We start from the raw sequence: 20107 nt of genomic DNA, 5'->3' as shown, positions 1-20107 counted from the left end.
CATTAAAAAAAAAAAAAAAGGAACCATCCAAGATTTTGTGGGAAACATTCATCCATTATTATTTTCTTCTGAAGAAGCAGCATGCCAATAGCAATGTTGGAGTATTCCTTCCTTCCTTCCTTCCCCAGGATGGGACACAGAAGGTAGCAAGTGGGTACAAATGTCTCACTGGGATGGTGGAGAGTGACCTTTGTCTGCAGTGCATTTTCCTACTCTATTATATGCACTGCTTATTATGTGCACTGGAAGGAAAACAGCTCAAGGTACATTTCAGAGTTTCATCATCTCACGGTGCTCCGACTTTAGCTAAACACTGCTCCAATTTTCCAGAAAAACCCTGTATTTTGAAATAACTACAAAATATTAGACTACACAGATTGAGGTTGTGCTGGAGGCAATGCCAGTGCCTCTGATTTTACACTCTCTTTATAAGAATACAGTTCTCAACTATATTCTTATACGTATATAAGATTACATTCTTATTACATTTGTATTACATTCATATATTCTGGTATGCTTATGTTTCTGGCCATGCCTTCTTCAGTCACTAGGAAAACCAATAACACTTATTCATATGCTTCAGGTGTTTGGATCAAATAAATATGAGCCAGAGGCCAGGTGTTCATACAGAAAAACCTACAGTGCAGCCAAAAAGCACACAGGTTGTTAATGAGAAACATTTCATCCTCTCCAAATGCCTGTAATGTCAGGCCTTAAGGAATTCCGCTTTCTTTTCAATTTCTAATAAATGCTAATGTCCTTCAATTATATTGCAACTCACTCCACATTAACCTCATTAGGAATAATGCTGCCTTTCCAGGTGAGTGAGGGATGTCAGCACTCACAGTCCTCTCTAGCACTTGCTCGTGGCCAGGGGACTACGAAAAAGGGCAGCCACCCTCCAAAAACATCTGAGCAGGCTGATTCTGTCCCTGGTTTTTAGATAATCCTGAGCTTCTATGTCTGTTGGACAGCACTTACAGGCTTCTGGTAACTAAACAATTTCGGTTTGGTTATTTTTTAAAGATCTCAACAATTCTTATAGCTTTATTCTCAATTACCCTTTATTAAAAACTTATTATCAGTTAACATCATCTTGTCAGAGCCTGGTTTACACATGGAAATTAGTCCACTTGTCCCTTTTTATTAATATTCAATTCTGTGTTAAATGCACTATTAATGTACAGCTACTGATAGCTTAAATAAAATCTATAAAACACAAAAGCTGCAATTAAACAGCAAAAGCAATTTTAAAAAAATTATCTTTGCAGAGCTACAGGCATCTCTTGTTATCTCATTAATGTACACATGGGACAGGGCTTGTGCTCTCTTTGTTGTTCATAATATCCTTGCTACTCTCTTAGAACACTGGAGTTGGTTAAAGCAAGCACTCTGAATTCCTTGAACTATTTCCTTTGCTTTTCCTGCTTGCATGAATAGCTAATGATGGCAGATATGAGATTCAAATAAAGCTAAAGATATGTGAGTGCAGGCCAGCAGCTGCACTTGTCAGACAAGAAGGCTCATCAATGCAGACAGAGTATTTTGATGTATGAAATAATAAATGACATTTTCCCATGTATGGTGCACAGTAATGAAGCACATGCAGAACACTACAGAATATGAGAAATATTATAATCCTCCCCAAGATGGAATTGCTCACAGATAATGGAAATTTCAATGGAAAAGTAATGGGTTTAGATTTGACCAATAATGTTCTCTCGAGTGCAGAGGAATTCAACAACCGAAGAAGCAACAGACAACCTGAGGGCAAGGAAAGAGCTCTCTACCAAACACTTGCTTCCATAAACAGGACATACTTTATTTAGAAAGCTTCCTCACCCTCCCATTCATTCAAATTATTAGCTGCATATTTTTATTAAGGAACACTGATTATAAGTTCTTTTTCAAAAATAAACACATCAAATCACAATGGTAGAAAAACTAGAGCAACATCTAACGAAATACTGAAAAAGTGTTCTTCAGTATAGAAGTATAACTTCTGCACATGTATCTACTCAAAATGGCTAAATATCTGCAGAATTTGTAATGTTGCTGAAGTTATGCAAGCTAAAGTAACTTTGTCTGGAAGAGTTATCAAATAAAGTTTTTCTATGAAAATAAACAAGAATTTAGCATAAGGGCACTATAACTACATCACTTGATGGCTACTGCTCTCTATGTAAACAAGGAAAGTACCAAAGTGGACTTCTACCCTTATTGCAAAGCATGCAGTAGTTATCATATGAATTGAGCAAACAAGCAGCCTCTATCTTGTAGCAGCTAAAGTTTAAAGAGTAACTTAACAGTACACATTTCGTTTCTTACCCATTTCTTCTTTCTAATAACTCCTGGCTTCCTTGACCTCATGATAATAAATAAATTAGTGTCTAGTGACAAGCATATGTTTAAAAGCCCATCAGGTTCTGATGTCAGCAAAATTTTCCTCAAGCTAAGTTTTGCCCTCATACCTTTATTTCACCTTCAGGTATTTACCATGACAACTACAGAATACACTTCTGAGACCTGATCCAACTCCTTTAAAAGGCAACATTCCCTAACCATGAGTGGCAAGTCTTTGGGTGCCAAATTTAACAGCCCAGGCTTCCTCTAGTTCTACAGAGCATCCCCAGGATGATTCAGGGCCCCTAAATCAGGCTACTAACCATCCTCCCCAGGACAGTATTGGGAACCTGAGTCCTTAGCTGGGATACAATAGCTATCTAAAGTTTTATGATAGAAATAGCTTGATTATAAGTGTTGCACTGAATTCAGTGGTCTTTGGAAATAACTTCTCCAATGCCAATCGCCCAAATGTTTTTTCCCTCTCATCTTCAAAGAGCTTCATAATCTCAAGTCCATACTTGCACTGCCACTGTATCCCCTAAAATATGAAGCTCACAAGCCTAGATTTTATCTCCAGCACCATAAACATAGTCAAACATGATGGATAACAACATAAACTTTCAAGCTCACTTGACGACAGAGTACTTTTGAAGGACAGACTTGATTTTTGTCTGTAGTGTAAATAAAAGAAAAACCAAGAGATTTATGAGCCAGGAATTGTCAGGTTTGGGCTACATTATGATGTGGTACAGAACATTAGGCTTTGCAACAAGATGAAATGTATTATTTCTCTTTTGGCATTCCATACCCAATGGAGTATGGATAGCGAGCTTCAAGTTTTTATTTTTGCCATATAAGATCATTTGACTTTTTCCACTCCATTGTAGTATATTTTTAATTTAATAAAACTTATAATTAAAAAACCCCTTCTAGTTTATTCAAGGATTACAATTCAGAGGGGGTTCATTTAATTCCAATAGTTTTAACATCTGTGGTTTAAGTTGCAGAAAGCTTCAAAAGTAGCTATTGAAGTAATGTATTGCTTCATTTACAAAGGAAATTGGATGCCTAATGCATTTTGTGGTGCAATAATAACGAAGCTGCAGTATTTGCATAAAGCAGCCCACAGTAGTACCAGGTGTAGGTCCTGTCTGAAGAAAGGCTTTTAGACTTTTCCTAGCCCAGTGTGGACACATTATTCCATCGGGTTACACATTAGCATAGAGTTTTGCTTTCCAAATGGCTTTGATTGGTCTGATCAGAGGATCAGCCTCTTCATCTCAACAACCTATTATTTGCTACAAGGATCTCATCCTGATAATCATGAGCCATACTTCTTCTGGGTATGAATTTATGTAGACCTAATTCAAACCTAGGAGGTGAACTCCAAACGGTGTTACCGTATTCGCTGCAACAACAAGCAAAGCAGAAAATGTCAGGGTTTAATCTGCTCAAGAGAGAAACACTCTCAGAAGAGAACTATGTCTCAAAAATATCTGTCTTGTGTTTGAACATCTGTGTAAGCATGCAGGAGGTAATCTGTACTAAGTTCAAGTTCATTACCACCTCATTGCAAGTTTTTCAGATTGGAATTAAGTTAAGACTGAAATGAGGTTTTTTTAATCCCTATTGTGCTGCACCAAAGAAGATGCTTTGTGATAGCAGGAAGAACGATTGCCTTTAGGATAGAAAATATAAAATTTGAGATACATCTGTCACAAAAAGATTTTTAAATAGTCTGCTAAGCCTACAAATACTTTTCTACACTACTGTACCCAGCATTGTCTTGCCAGTGAATACCCTTGGTGTAAAAGTAAGAAAATGTGTCTGATTTGAAAAATGTTACTGCACTCAAGTTTCTCTGAAAACCAAGAACAAGAGCTTGATCACATTGTATGAAATGCCTACATTTTCCTAGAGCTTCTATCCCACCAAAATTTTCATTTACAAACAAAGATCATCACATGAAGATAATAAATCTGGCAGCACATCTTGGGCTCCTTGCACGGCACAGGAGAGAAAATAAACAGCATCATAGTCGTCTGATATGTGCCAAATTACTTGAAAAATAAATTCAAAAAGCGTCTTCACATGGCAAATGAACGTCAAACTAACTTTAATGTGGTTATCTACAAATTTGCTGATAATATCACTGTGATAGCAAATTTTTACAGAGAAAGGTGACATAGGGAGCAGCCTTCTCCCTGAGGCTACCACACAGCAGGAAAGCCAGAGAGGATTTTATTCAGGATGATATTGAGGGAAGATTATCCATCAGCACTCAAAAGCTTAAACACCAGTTCAGCAGTGTCCAGAAGGCAGAGAGCCTTGAATTGTGCAGCCAGCATTGCTGCATTTGCTATGTCAGCATGAACCCAAGTAGCAAGGAGGAGTGTGAAAACAGAATTAGTACTATGCAGAAAAGTGAATGTCAGTAAGGTAATGAACATTATTTACAAGCTTTGCTATTGCACACTCAAGTACAGCAACAGGACTCTTATTTAAAGCAAAACAGTCTATGAGAAGAGGCCCTTTTAAAGAAAAAGTAGATTCAAATGAAATTTCAAACAAAGGAAGGACTATGATGTCATAAAGGACTTGGCACCTCTGTACTAGTTTTCTCCCACTTTAAAATTGAAAGAGATCCAAGAGCATTTCTTTCTCTTGCCCTTTGGTTGTCAATTATAAGCTTTTTAAATCAAAAAACATTTGACTTTAAAAAGTGCAAGTGGAATAAATACTCAAACCAGTTATAGCCAATATTATCAAAGCAGTCTCTTGTGGATTTTAAGAATAATTTAATGGATCTTTGAGAATGAGATATTGTTGTAGCTGCTTGCCTCTGCCTGATGCTACTTTGATCACTTCAAAACCAGCCAATAATGCCTCTGCCACAGTGCCAGTTTACCCATTTTCATTTGCTTTCCTGAGGCTTTCAATGTAACAACCATTTAGGAGAAATAAACTTAGAACAGAGACCATGCCAGTCTTGGTTAAACACCATGAGCTAAAACCCTAAAGAAACCAAACCAAAACCATATGAAAAACACTCCACAACAAACTACTCTGGACCCTCACATATTTTACTTACTACACACCACAAGGCAGTTTGTTGGAAGCTGCAAACCTTTCTGAGCTGATTACTTTGTATTCTGTAGATGCTCTGCTATCAACAGTTATGAAAGAATTATAAAGGAATTTAAATTAAAAAACCACCAACTTTGGAACGATGGTTGCAAATCAAATATAAAAGCCAACACTATTTTGACAGGAATTATGTATTTTCATCAGATTTTCAGTTCACCCAGGACACAAACTATTAACCAGATGATCCTACAACGGGGTTTTATAAAATACATGACTGTGTGATCAGATTGCACCTCAGTCTTTTCAATGTTTCAGTAATCTAAACAAGTTCCTCAAATCGGAAAAATGCTGAGTGGAGAGGGGCTGAAGAGTAAATATATATATTTTTTAAAGTCAGGTGTATCTCAGTGATCTATTGCAGATAATATGATGCCTTTTTAGCCTGTCTTTCTCTAGAAGCAAAGGGCACATGCTAGCTCTCGGTGTGAGGGGAAGGAACAGCAATGTGTACATATCCTCTTTGGGCACAAGGACTGAGTTCAGCTAAACTGAAATGTGGGATAAGAAGGCTCACACATTACAGTGTTCCCACAAGGGTAAGGAGACGTGCAGCCAAGGGGAGGCTGTAGCATGAAATTAAAGCTGATGATACATCAGAAAACCCATAGGATGAATGAGAGGGACAGAAAGGAAGGTTTCTTATCTATGTACTACACAACAATTTCACGGAGCAGTAAGTGAAGTTCCTGAGCAGCACACACAGAGGCATTGTCTCCCTCAGCAAGAGGCAACCTAACAAAAGAGGCTGGTTCACATACCAAAGGATGTCATCCCTTAACAGAAGAGAGAGGGAGCAGTGATTCCCTTCCCACGCGCTGATCTCCGTGGTCTAAGGGACTGTAGATCTTGGCTAAGCCTTGTCTGGAATCACAAGACTCTGCAGAGGCAGAAACGCGCTCTGGCACCTTCCTGGGGCATTAGGAGCATCTCCAACAGAGCAGAAAAGCCAAGGGCTTTTCCCACTGCTGGAAGACAACACACACATGGCAACTTGCAGGCTGGGGAGAGGAGACAGGCTGGCAGGGAAGTAAACCCAGACCAGGGCACGGGAACAGCACTGCAGATGCACAGCCAAACCAGTGCCCAGGGATTGTGGCATTAGGGGTTTGGTTAGACCCACAGGACAACTGCAGCACCACTAAGTCCCAGGGCTGCAGAAACTACTTTAACTGTTCTATCATTAGGAGTCAGCTGTGGAGCGGGCTGTGCACTTTGGCAGGACTCCAACATTTCCTTTGCATTAACTTCCTTACAAACATGTGCTTTCTATTCATACAAATTATAGCAGAGACCTCCACTACTAAGAATGCAAATTCCCCAAACTATCTCCCAGCTTTATCTCTGGATGATCTAGAGAATAGGATAGCAATATAATACTGCTGTCTCCATTCCTGGGTTTAGTTCCAGCTGACTGCAGACAACATCATGAAAGTAGGAAATACATAATAGGTACATAATGATCCAAATGGAAACTCCTCTGGTCACTGCACTGCAAACAGCTACCAGGACTTGTATTGCAGGTTAATACTGAGAAACAACTTGTTGCTGCCAGGGATTCCAGTGAAAGGTCACCAGTGGCTGCTGTAATGGTAAGGACACGCTTACAAAATGTCACTCACCAAACCAGAGCTGCCACAGAAAGCAACAAGTAGAAACTACTGCTAAAACTAAGCTGAGAAAAGCCACTGTCAGAAGAGTTTCTATAAAAATACCACACACTAAGATGTTACTGCAAGAGAGTAAGAAACAGGGAAATGCTCATTGGAAAAAGAAAAAGCAGCAGGCTGAAGGGAGAAAACCCCCATACATCAAAGACAGTTCCTCAAATTATGGTTATAAAATACGGGGGCTGATGATGACACACAATTACATCTCTCCTTTTATTTTGGTATCCAATATGATTTTAGATTCCTTCCCTAAAGAACCTGAGATAGAAAAATTCAGATCCAGTGTCTGAAGCTGAATAGGACCCTAATTATTTGAAAGCACAATTGTATAACAGAATGTGCCTGGTCACCTTATGAATGCATCATAATAAAAAATGGAAAAAGATAATGTGGAGATTGAATGCTGAATTCTCTCATGTCATGTACATCTTAAGCACTAAGCTAGCCCCCAGAGATGGTGGCTGGCCCTGAGCCAGTGTTCCATCCCAAAGGATGGGACTCAGGGAAAAAAAACCTGAAACCAGGCTGCTGGACAAGAAAAGATGATTATCTGAGCCAGAGAGCATTCCTACAATAGGAAACTAAGTTTATGAAGGGATCAAGGGAGTCTAAAATGAGAGGAAAGATAAACCTAGAAATGTATTTAGCTGCTTCCTTTACAAGGCAGCCAGAGCTATAGCCTGACACTCCGTCACCTTTCTCCTGAAGGAATGCAGGATCTGCTATCACAAAACCACCTTGTCTGGAAGAGCAGCTGGTTGCTTCATCCTTGTGTGCCCCCTCCCACCTTTGGACAGTCTGTAGGTTGCTGGGACTGCAGACAGGAAGTTATGAGCCCTCCCTGTCCAAGTTATATCACTCTGAGAAGAACACTGGTTTAGAGGCCAGTAACTTCTAGAAGAAATTTCATGTTTGATAGCTTTAACTCGCTGTTGTATGCTACTACTGCCCTCTTACTCTCATTTCCTGCTTCTTTCTTATCTACATTTTAGACTTGGCAGTGTTGTTCTTCCTGAGATTTAGCTGAACATGGCCAAAGCCATGGTAATTCAGCTGTAGGAACTGGATTTTCAATAGATAATGAACATGCATACAGGACTTTTCCCACACACTCTTCCAGGAAATCTTAATCAAAGTGAAATATAACAGGAAGAAACCTGGTATTACTCAGTCTGGTGATTATAAACATCTGGTTGTTGATTTCTGCTAAGACCGAGTTTTTCATGGAAGCTCTTAATAAGCAATAAAGCACTAGATGAATGAGAAAATTAATGAAGTTTTCCATAAGCAACTAGAAAAACCTCAAAAGTGAACACCAAACAATATTTTACAATAATCTAACTACTTGCATGCTAGCTTTGTCTAATCACAACAGGTGAATTAACTTTTAGAAAACAAGATGGATGGCAGTTCAAAGCACCAAAACTGGACCTTACTGTTACTTAATGCCCAGGCTCCTATCAGCACATCAGGTGATGCAAATCATCTACAGCTTCCACCTCCAAATAGAGATGTTAAGTTTCTAAAGAGCCATAGAATGATGTAAAAATCTATACTGGAAGTCAGGCTTGCCTTTCGAAAGTTTTGTTTGCACTGTGCTTATACTTCTAAAAGAAAAAAGAAAAGGTGGTGGAGGTCAGATATTCCTCCTCCTCAACTCACTCATTTTTAATGTCCTCAAACAGCTCTTTAAAAAAGGAGATATTTTCTTTATAATTGGCTCATCAAAAGCCCAATACTTGTTGTCCAGATCATTCATTCTTTGAACTCGTGCTTCAGGGAGATTTTTGATAGGCACTTTATCTAAGACACCCTGAAATATCCTTAACCGTTTCAAGTGGAAACAGTGTGTGCCACACTGAGTCAAATTTTGTATTCAATGTCAGAAACACGTGACAGGTGTTGTGCCCAGCTCAGAACGATGATAAGGCTGACAGCATGGAGGATTCACCATAGACAGTGGATTTGTCATGGCCTTTGTTACTGCTTTGAGGCTTTATTGGAAACATGCCCAATGACAGGAGATCCTGAGGTTATTCATGACCCACAGCCTCCAAAAGGGATCCTGTCACTGAAACAATAAAGCTAAATAGAGGCAGAAAAGAAATAAATTTTAAAAAGGGAAAAAAATCTATTTTTTTTTACAGAGCTACTTCATTATGCATTGCCCACCAGTCCATCCTCCCTTAACAGCAGTCAGCTCTAAAGACCAAAAAAATAGAACCATGTGACAGATACTGCAATGAACTCAGGTAAACCAGTTTTGTGCCTCTCTGTCTCTTGGAATAGACTTAACACTGAATGATAGGAAACATTCAGGTATGGGTGAAGGGAAAAATAAGAATATTGATGCCTGCAAAAAGAGACTTGGAAGTGGCAGAGACATTATAAACAGGGTTTTAATACGATGTGAATTACAAGCACTTGATACAGAGGGGATGATATATTGATTTTCCTCATTCTGAACTATGCCTGTCACTAAGATCAATGGAAGTCACAAACCTATATCAAGGAAATTATAATATGTGGAATTATTTATAGAATGGCTGCTCCAGGTACACATCAATTGCAGCATCATAATGGCCCGACTTATGACTGAGGACAAAGCCATCTATTACATATTGTAAATGAGAAAGTGTGCATTGCCATCATTGCTTCATTTTCCACATTTTTCATAAGTGAAAGGAAGAACTAATAGAAGCATTCTTGTACAGCCTTTTTTTATAAAGAAGCAACAAACATTGTAGAGTTTATCACTAAACGACAACAATTCCACTTACAAACTAAGTCATTAAAAGAACAGCTACAGGCAGTATTTTCCAAAACAGAGTTATGCAATGTACACCAAGGCAAATACGCTGAAACTTTGGGAATCACTTCTGGATTGCTCAAAATTCTGGGCACCCTGAAGAAGCTGAAAAGCAGCAGCACACAGGAGGGCAGCATCTCCAAGCTGCTGGTGGCAAGGAAGCATGAACCTGTAAACGCATGCTTCCTTTTTCCACTGCAAAAGCTCTGTCACCACTGGCAGACAAAGAAAAAGTCTAATGGCTACACAGGCACCTTTATAATTTTCATATCTCAAAATTATGGCATTTCCAATAAAGTCTGCTTTTGAATCACCATTTACTTCTACAGTTCACTTAGTTTCACAGCAGTCTCTACCTCCCACTGTTAACTCTTAAAAGAAGCCTTTCAAAGGTCAACCCAAACTGTTAGGATTCTAGATGGTAAAACTGAATTTTTCATGTCTACTTGTTCTTCTGAAAGGCATAAAAGCAATTTGTGGCAATCAGCACAAAGGGATTTGATTGACAAACTTTAACAAAGTGATCTAGAGAAGATTCATTGGGAAAAAAACTGCTAAAATTGCAAATTAAATGGCAAATAGTTTTTCTCTGTCTGCCCTTGAAGGAAAATAGGTTCTCTTCTTAGACGTGAAAATTTTGAATTCGGGAGGGAAAAAGAGGAATTTGGCTGGGTTTTTTTTGTATTTTATTTTTAAACCTCTAGTATTGTGTTAGACTGATAGCAACCAGCATAGTTAGAAGATTTATTTCTTTACTATCCTGATGGTGCAAATTATTTTGTATGCTACTGCCACTACTGCAAAGCCTTTGCTTTAGTCCTCAGACAATCCTATTACCCAAGTCAAAGTAACTCATTTTTCACCTACTTTAATTCAGTTCTGAAATTCATATACAGGGCAAGAGCAGGATAAAGCTTTTGTCTGTTTGAAAGTACAGCATAACTGATAGATTTTACATTTTTGTAATGGTGCTTCAACCTCATATACCCATTTGCTTGTTTAATTTTTAAGTATTATTCTGATTTTTTTGCCTTTACAACATTCTTCTGTGACTTCAAATTACTGTTGCCTGCAAATATAACTAATGTGTTAATCTTCTCAACTTTCAAATCACTCACATGACATAAACCCACTCAAAACCATTTATATTTTGATCTACAAAAACCTACTACATTTTTTTACTAACAAGTTCAGGTTTTTTAAAATTATATTTATGTCTGTGAAAATTTTCCAATCTCCTACTCTACTCAAAGCTATTCTAACATTATGGCGATTTTATGTAATTAAATTATTTTCCTGTCTGGTAACTTACTGTAGTTTACATACTTTTGTATTTATTGGAGACATACCAGAAAAAAAAAAAAAAAGCATTTGAAATGCCAAAAAACAAAATTTAACACAGAAAACTCAGAATTCATTAATGATAAAATATGTAGTTATGAAAGACTGCACAAAACTCATTCACTCACTGAATCACTACAGAGACTGAGGGATTTATGCAAGGTGCAATACATCCAAAACAATACAGCTCAGTTCAACACACCACATCTCACTGCATTAGTAGCACTTGTCAACTAAACCTACAGCTAAGCCATCTCAGCTCATTTACTCTTTATAAAATTACCTTTTCTCTTCAGAGCAGCTATCTTTGCCAAAGGACAAAGGGTTTATGTGGGCAAACCTACAGTATTAGTCTACACATTAAGCACCTATTCTGGCAATAATAAATATGAAGGTCCAGAATTACCCATTACAGACCGTAAACATGCTTGTTTACTTATTAGGATCTTTATAAAGCCACCATACAAACAATTTGTGTTTAAGAAAAGTCCAAGATATGATTCAGTTACTTCTTTGCAGGCTGACCAAAATATTTTCTATTAGTTTTGCAGTGACCTTTGTTATATGTTATTCTAGTGTCGGGGATACACATTTTAAAACTCCTCTTGACAATGTGATTAGAACTGTTACTATATGATTAAAACTATATGATTAAGCTCATTAAAACCAATGATGAAAGTTTCTTTAGATAATCTAGCATGTGGATTAATTTTATGATTGACATTTGTTTGCTCAAGAAGGTTTTTTTATTCATCAAAGACTCAGGTAATGAAAAATCTTTACATCTTTTAATTACACATTCCTGATAATATCAGCCTCAATTTCTGCATAGTTGCAATTTAGAATAAAACATGTTTTAATTCACTTCTTCTAAAGCGCAGTAAAGATTTCATCAGGTATTAGTGGCAAACACCACCAGTCCAAACCTACTTGGATGTTTCTTTTCAATAACGTGACTAGTAAGAATTGCCATGCGTAACAAATTTTTCTTTTGCTTTCTCTGTGTTTGTGTAGATGTCGAACAAAAAATTTAATGACTGCGCAAATGGTTTTTAAAATACCCTCAAAATTGAAAGATAACTTTTTTTAAAAGCAACTGCTGCTCAGACTACTGCTCATATTCTACAGTCGGTGAGCTGACCCTTGCAAGATTTCACATATCTGTCTCACAAACTGTTAATGACAGATAAAACACACCGCTGCAAAGAGCCTGCCCTGAGGTGACCCAGCAGCAGTCAGGCTGCTGCTCAGGCAGGCCTGGGCTCTGCTGGGCACTCAGAACCAGCCTCAGACCCTGTGCAGGCAGGCCTGGGCTCTGCTGGGCACTCAGAACCAGCCTCAGACCCTGTGCAGGCAGGCCTGGGCTCTGCTGGGCACTCAGAACCAGCCTCAGACCCTGTGCAGGCAGGCCTGGGCTCTGCTGGGCACTCAGAACCAGCCTGGGCTCTGCTGGGCACTCAGAACCAGCCTCAGACCCTGTGCAGGCAGGCCTGGGCTCTGCTGGGCCCTCAGAACCAGTCTCAGACCCTGTGTGCCCGTGGCCCTGGGCTCTGCTGGGCACTCAGCACCAGTCTGGGCTCTGCTGGGCACTCAGAACCAGCCTCAGACCCTGTGTGCCCGTGGCCCTGGGCACTCAGAAGCAGCCTGGGCTCTGCTGGGCACTCAGCACCAGCCTGGGCTCTGCTGGGCACTCAGAACCAGCCTCAGACCCTGTGTGCCCGTGGCCCTGGGCTCTGCTGGGCACTCAGCACCAGTCTGGGCTCTGCTGGGCACTCAGAACCAGCCTCAGACCCTGTGTGCCCGTGGCCCTGGGCACTCAGAACCAGCCTGGGCTCTGCTGGGCACTCAGCACCAGCCTGGGCTCTGCTGGGCCCTCAGAACCAGCCTCAGACCCTGTGTGCCCGTGGCCCTGGGCTCTGCTGGGCACTCGGCACCAGTCTGGGCTCTGCTGGGCACTCAGAACCAGCCTCAGACCCTGTGTGCCCGTGGCCCTGGGCACTCAGAACCAGCCTGGGCTCTGCTGGGCACTCAGCACCAGCCTGGGCTCTGCTGGGCACTCAGAACCAGCCTCAGACCCTGTGTGCCCGTGGCCCTGGGCTCTGCTGGGCACTCAGCACCAGTCTGGGCTCTGCTGGGCACTCAGAACCAGCCTCAGACCCTGTGTGCCCGTGGCCCTGGGCACTCAGAACCAGCCTGGGCTCTGCTGGGCACTCAGCACCTGCCTGGGCTCTGCTGGGCACTCAGAACCAGCCTCAGACCCTGTGTGCCCGTGGCCCTGGGCTCTGCTGGGCACTCAGCACCAGCCTGGGCTCTGCTAGGCACTCAGAACCAGCCTCAGACCCTGTGCAGGCAGGCCTGGGCTCTACTGGGCCCTCAGAACCAGCCTCAGACCCTGTGTGCCCGTGGCCCTGGGCTCTGCTGGGCACTCAGCACCAGCCTGGGCTCTGCTGGGCACTCAAAACCAGCCTGGGCTCTGCTGGGCACTCAGAACCACCCTCAGACCCTGTGTGCCCGTGGCCCTGGGCTCTGCTGGGCACTCAGAACCAGCCTCAGGCTCTGCTGGGCACTCAGAACCACCCTCAGACCCTGTGTGCCCATGGCCCTGGGCTCTGCTGGGCACTCAGAACCTGCCTCAGGCTCTGCTGGGCCCTCAGAACCAGCCTCAGGCCCTGTTCGCTGGCAGCCCTGGCCTGGCTCAGAGTTCCATGGAGCCCCACGTACCTCCTCATGCAATCCAGCGCCCGGATGAAGAAGTCTTTGTGCAGCTGGTGCTCGTCCCTCAGGATGGAGCACTGCTCCAGCGTCACTGACATGGATGTCCTGTCTTTGGCACTCTTGCAGCAGGTGAAGCGCACTCCGTTCAGCTTGCGGCAAATCTGAAACACGGGCAGGCCCCACAGGTCAGCCCTTCCTTCCTACCAGGCTGCGCAGCCCTACAGCTCTGCAAGCCCAGCGAGGGCTTCCAGACAGCTACAGCACTTCTCAAGAAGAAAACATCTTCTGGAAGTTAGTACCAGTACACTGAATTCCTGAATTTGACATGGGACTTTCATAACTATAAAAGAAACAGTTCCTTCACCGTTTCCTCACTGAATGCAGCAGCTGCCCTGTTCAATGAAAGCTAAATTGTCTGAATATCTGATGAATGAAGATATGGTGAGTCTTAACTCACAAACATGAATGTAGCAGACTAACTTCTTGTGAAGGTATGGAGTCAGACACATCTAACTTACATAGTTTTTATTTTCAACAGGTGAACTGTTCAATGTATGGCTCACAATTAATAAAGTTTAACAAATTGCTGCCATGGATTGTCTACTTTCACTTATACTTTGAAAAAGTTATAACACATAAAGGAAACATGACATTTTGGAGGATGATTCCTCCTCTTAGGAATCAATCTGTGGTTGTATCATTCCATTAGTTTATACTATGGTTTCAAATGATATTTTACTAGAAAAAGAAAAATTGAAGGAGAGCTTCTGTGCCCAAATCTACCATTTCCCAGATATAACCTGTCCTGAGAAAAGGTAATACTTTGCTTACACCTATCCCTGGGGAATCACAGGTGTAATGGTACAAAACCTCAAAATGTTTGTGAGAATGCAGCAAGGCAATAAACTACAGCAGGAATCACAAAAAGAAACTTCCCGCATTGGCTATCATGGGAGAGCTCGCAGGATGAACTGGAACATGAACTGAAACATGACCAGTGTCAGTCCAGCAAATAAGTGTTTCTTCATCTAATGCTAATTGCATTCTTAGAAATTCTATTAAACAATAAATACTATTAAATTCTATAAAAATCAGAAAATACTTAGAGCCTTTAAGTTCTTTGTGATACCATGGTGAGGACAATCTCAAAAGTTTAATTTAGGGAACCAATTAAGGGAATCTTACTTAGAATCCAAAGAGGTACAGGATAGTGAAGGAGAACCTATGAGTGTTTCTTCCATCATATAATTGAAAATTTTAAAAGTTAAATCTGTTTAAAAATTTGAACAGTTGCACTGGGATTTAAAACAAGTACTATATGATAATCTGCTTAAATAATTATGTGAAAGAACTGTTTCATTGAAGAGATTAATTCTCTTTGCACTAGTATCTTTGGAAGCCCCCGATTCATTGGGGCTATTCGATGTGAATGAGTCCTAAAAAAATTTTAAAATATTAAAAAATCATTTATAAAATAAAGTAAAAAAATCCCAGGTAATTATTCTGGATGAGTGATGGGCTCATATGTGGAATCTTGTACTTCCACTGCAATAAAAAAGTGATATTGCACAGCTACTGCACTGACAAAGTTTTCTTCTTACATCTTTTTCAATAAATAAATGGAATATAGAATAACAGTGTGTAGATCACTAGGACCAGAAATACACATTTCAGAAAGTTAAAGTAAGGGAACCAAGCAATCGTGTCCCACATCATACCTCAAGGACACTAAAAAATTATTTTGAGTAATTTTATATTATCAAAGAATGGATATCAAACAAATCACTCAAATTCTAGCAGGTTCTACCAGTTTAAAAAGTGAGAAAAAGAAATTGTCTGCAAAAAACTATTACAGCACATCTGCCTCCTTTAACCAGTGAGTTTTCCAGTCATTTCCTTAAAATCCATTGCAGTTACAAAGTCAGCAAGCTTATGAAAATGAGTTTATGGTTAGTTCATCAATTTCTTTGAAACAAGAGAGCTCACCGTTGCAGCCAGCCACATGATTTCTACATTCTTTCTCTTTTTGGCCTGGATATTTTGATGAAGACTTTCTAGCAATCCCTTTAAATCATTTTGTTCTTGAAAATGTGGTAAACCTGGGAAAAAAGGACGAAAAAAGTTGCTCATTTTGATAAGGTTGGTGATATGATTGTCCCGACTAAAGAATGCTCATGGTAAAGAACAGGTCTATTATTTACAGCCTTGTTTTGGAACACAGGATAGAAATTACCAGCTAAATATTTAAGGAATAAGCAAACCTTATGTCTTTTGAGTATTGCCTTGTCCTCCCTAAGATCTTCACGTGGAAATTTGAAGTATCTTCAACCTTTATCTTATAAATGGATGGTGAAAAACAAAACCAAATCTCTGCTGTAGTTCTGTTCATCAGCTATTACAGACATTCAAAAGAAATCAGAAAAATAAAAAAAAAACTGAGTGTATTACAACCTGCTTTGATGGGATGATTATTTTTTAAAATTAAAGTAAAAAATTAGGGTTTTGTTTTCAAATTGAAACATCTAGTTTTTGTTTTAAAATATGCCTTAGATTTTTCTATAATGTAAGATAAGGGTTAAACAGCACTTAGTATCCCCTCTAAAAAGTAACAAAGTATCTTTCTCCTGAAATTAAGTGGGGCTTTATTTTGAAGTAGAAAATAATTTCAAGTTTGCTTAAAATCCAAAAATTTACCTGCTTGTTCTGGGTATGGAATTTAAGTTGAAGTTTAATTTATCCTACATCTCCAGCAAAAATTCAAGAGTAGGCAATTTAATTTCCCCCTCTGTTTCATATGTATATAGAGGAGGGATTTTTCTAATGTTGCATTTATCCTTGCTAGTTCTGAAAATCAATAAAAACATGCAGAATCTGTTTTTTGAAATTATTTCTTCTCATGGTGGCAAAGTAAAAAGAATTTAAATCATAGTTATCACCAAATAAAGGGGCCAGAATCAAGTGGAACAAAGTGAAACTAAATTGATCAATGGATTTCTTCAAGCAGAGAAAGTAAATTATCCATCCAGTGAGGGGAAAAAACCCCACAACCCAAGCCCCAAACCCAAGCCCAAAAACTTATACTCAATTGGAAGAAAAAAAATGAGGGAAGTATTAATGAAGGTCAATATCCATTCTCCTAACGTGATCCAAGTTGGAATGATCCCTCTCATCAACAGGCTTTTACCTTTTACATCTAATAAATTCTGTAGTTTCCCTTATCCATGATTCATAGGAAGAAGTACTTTAAATCTATTCAAAAAGAACTAAGTTGCTCCAGTCATACTGTGCTGTCTAAAAAAACTCACAAACAAACAAGAAAAAAAGAAAAAGGGAGGAAAACGTACATCCAGAATCTGTTTTGCAATAATTTTAATGTGGATTGTTTTACCTCTGTATCACAAGCTCTGATTGTACATTAGATAATGTAGAGCACATAAAACCACATCACACTCTGCTAGACTATTACACTTATGGGTGCATCTGTTTCTTTAAAACAGAGAGCACAAAATGGCAAAGATGCTTTGAGATGATGCAAATGTATCACTAAACATTCTATTGCTCCCAGTAGCTTTCCTTTGGGTCACAGCAGAAAACGTGACATCTCAGAGGGATGACTTCAGCACAGGTACAGCAAGAGTCTCCTAATTCACAGTACTGCCAAAGGGGTTGCACCTTGACTGGAAATGATCAATGGCCTAAACTCCTTGGGTCCCCCACAGTACCAAACCACCAAATCAGGCTGATAAGGGGGAGAAGCCTGGAAATACCAAACAGCCTTTTTGTTTTCAGGTACTTACGTACTACTAAACAACTATCTTACGTTTTTGGACCCTTACTGTCTTAGTATTTCTATAAAAGCAGTACCATTTTGAGCTATATTTGGTCAGCATTTTTGGTAGGAACCTTGCTGGAAACATGCTCTTATTTTCAGTTTCTGCTAAAAGAATTTAAGAAGTTAACAAATGGGTAAATGACGAAGTGTATGTTCATCCTAAAGACAGAAAGTCAGTGGATGCTTAGTTACAAGCAAGACTATTATTGCCAAGGAGAAATACAGACACAAGAGGAAAACTAACAGCGAAGGTGGCAATACCTTTCAGGGAGTGGGAAATTGAATTCTTTGAAAGGGAATATATGAATGAGGCAGCAGGCCAGGGAGGCTACCAAGGGTGGATCCAACAGCCTGGCAAATAGGGCTGCAAATGCTCAAATTCTGTTGGGCTTTTTGAGCACTGTTTGGAACTGACAGCTTTGGGAACACAGTCCTGCATTGATTTTGTAGCACAGATTTGGCATTATAGGAAATTATCTGGATAGGTGGGACAAAACCATCAAAAAGCCATCAATATTGAATGCCTCTCACGTGGCCCCAGCACCAGGGTTGCTGCCAGCCTTGTATGGAGGTTTGTCTTCCAGACGAGGGGGAACAGGAGTGGGATTAAGTCCTGCCACAAATGAACAAGTTTGAGAGCTTCCCTTTTTTCCCAGGGGGCTGGTTTAAAAGGCACATTTCTCCAAGGCAAAAGACTGACTCTGTATACTGGCAGGGAGCTACTGGGAAGGGCAGTGGAACCAAAAGATGCTTTATGTTCCACAAAAAATTATATAAAGAAGAGACTGAGTTCTTAAAGGTAAAGAAAAAAAGCAAGAAAGTTATAATAACCAGAAAATACACGATGAACTAGACACAATTAGTTCTCAAAAGCCTTCACAGTCTGAAAGAAGTCCAGGAACTGTGTGGCTCACTAATAATCCTTCAGGAAGGCAGTACAAGTTTAAATTGTGTTAATGAAAAGTAGCCAATACTGTCTGCATGCAGTATTTTATAAAATAAAATCCATTTATGAGGTAGCAGATCTACCTTAGTCCTAACCTGCATGAGGTTAGTTTTTCGAGGATGTTTTCTTAGCAACATTCCCCTCAATTAATCACCCAACTTATTGTATGAGTTTCTCTGTAGACATCCTGGAAATAAATACTAGGTCTGTGGGGGGATGGATGGGCATCCTGCCCATCATTTAGGAAGGGCTTTTGTTTCTGTCAAAATGATTAACAAATTAAAATCATCCTGATATAAGAGATAAACATGTATACATACGCATGTGATGTATTAAAGTTTTACATAGCATTTAAACATCAGGCAGTTAAATCTCCCACATTTGGGACTATAGTTTGGGCATTAAAACTAACAGGATTCGATTGATGCAGATGTTTTCTTCAGTCCTTGCTTCTGGCAATCAGAGTAACAGCATAGTAATGCTTATGTTTATAATACAGAAGTTCTACAGAAGTGGAATACAGGGCCTATTCCAATGAAACCTTGTCGTTCATATAATGATGATGTGGCTCATTGCTTGTATTTGATCTGCAGATTTCTCCATGGTTCACCAAACCTCAACATATTTTCAGAATAAGAACAGAGGGTATGACTGAAGCTGATGAAATTGCCCACCAAGTATTTATGTAAAAATACAGTAGGTACAGACTGTCCTCTACATGAAATATTAACAAACTTATTATTTTAATAACTTAAAATAGCTGTTCAGTTCATCATTCCTCTGTTTCATTTTCTCTGTAGTTTCTGCTGTGGCACAAGGCCTGAAATCACTCCTGAGACCAGCAGGGTCATGTACAGGTACAAAATGTTTAAATTTATGGAACAAGTTATGGGATTCTGCTAATATTACTGTCTTATAACCTTCTACCTACTCAAAGCTTTTCAAACCGATTTGGACATTGCATTATTTTGTACTCACAATCAGGAGGCATTTTTTCTGTAAATAACTTGTAATATTCTTTGAGAAGCTCTAAGTTTTCCTGGTTAATGTTTTCCTGCAAAGTGGTATCTCCAAACCTATGAAAATACACAATAAATTATGAAAAAAAACCCAAAACCCACAAACAACAACAAAAGATAAATTATCCTTCATAGTTATTTCTTTGCATAAAGAAATAACTTTGGTGCTAAATGCATTAGATTTTGTCAAACATGCAGTAGTTAAGTTCTTGTATGCTTTGGAATTAATTTTTGGAAACGAGATCATCGCTGATGCATACTTCTTCCAAAAGTTTATTAACAAAG

At 39.6% G+C, this 20107-nt stretch overlaps 1 protein-coding gene across 1 annotated transcript in view; it reads right to left on the bottom strand.

Annotated features, from left to right (window-relative positions):
- LOC128948648 (type II inositol 3,4-bisphosphate 4-phosphatase-like) overlaps window positions 1-19831 on the bottom strand; it is a 28951-nt gene extending 9120 nt beyond the window's left edge. The window contains exons 1-3 of the mRNA XM_054293406.1: window positions 19782-19831; window positions 16012-16124; window positions 14032-14186 (exon numbers count right to left, since the gene is read on the bottom strand). Of these exons, the coding sequence (XP_054149381.1) occupies window positions 14032-14186; window positions 16012-16124; window positions 19782-19794 (281 nt within the window). The 5' untranslated portion in view covers window positions 19795-19831. The remainder of the gene's footprint in view (window positions 1-14031; window positions 14187-16011; window positions 16125-19781) is intronic.
- Window positions 19832-20107: the final 276 nt, after the last annotated feature.

This window comes from Melozone crissalis, unplaced genomic scaffold, assembly GCF_028551555.1.
Source record: "Melozone crissalis strain CALT ecotype California unplaced genomic scaffold, PUWL_Pcris_2 ptg000146l_1, whole genome shotgun sequence".
Classification (NCBI taxonomy): domain Eukaryota; kingdom Metazoa; phylum Chordata; class Aves; order Passeriformes; family Passerellidae; genus Melozone; species Melozone crissalis.
This window is presented reverse-complemented; position numbering and strand designations above follow the sequence as displayed.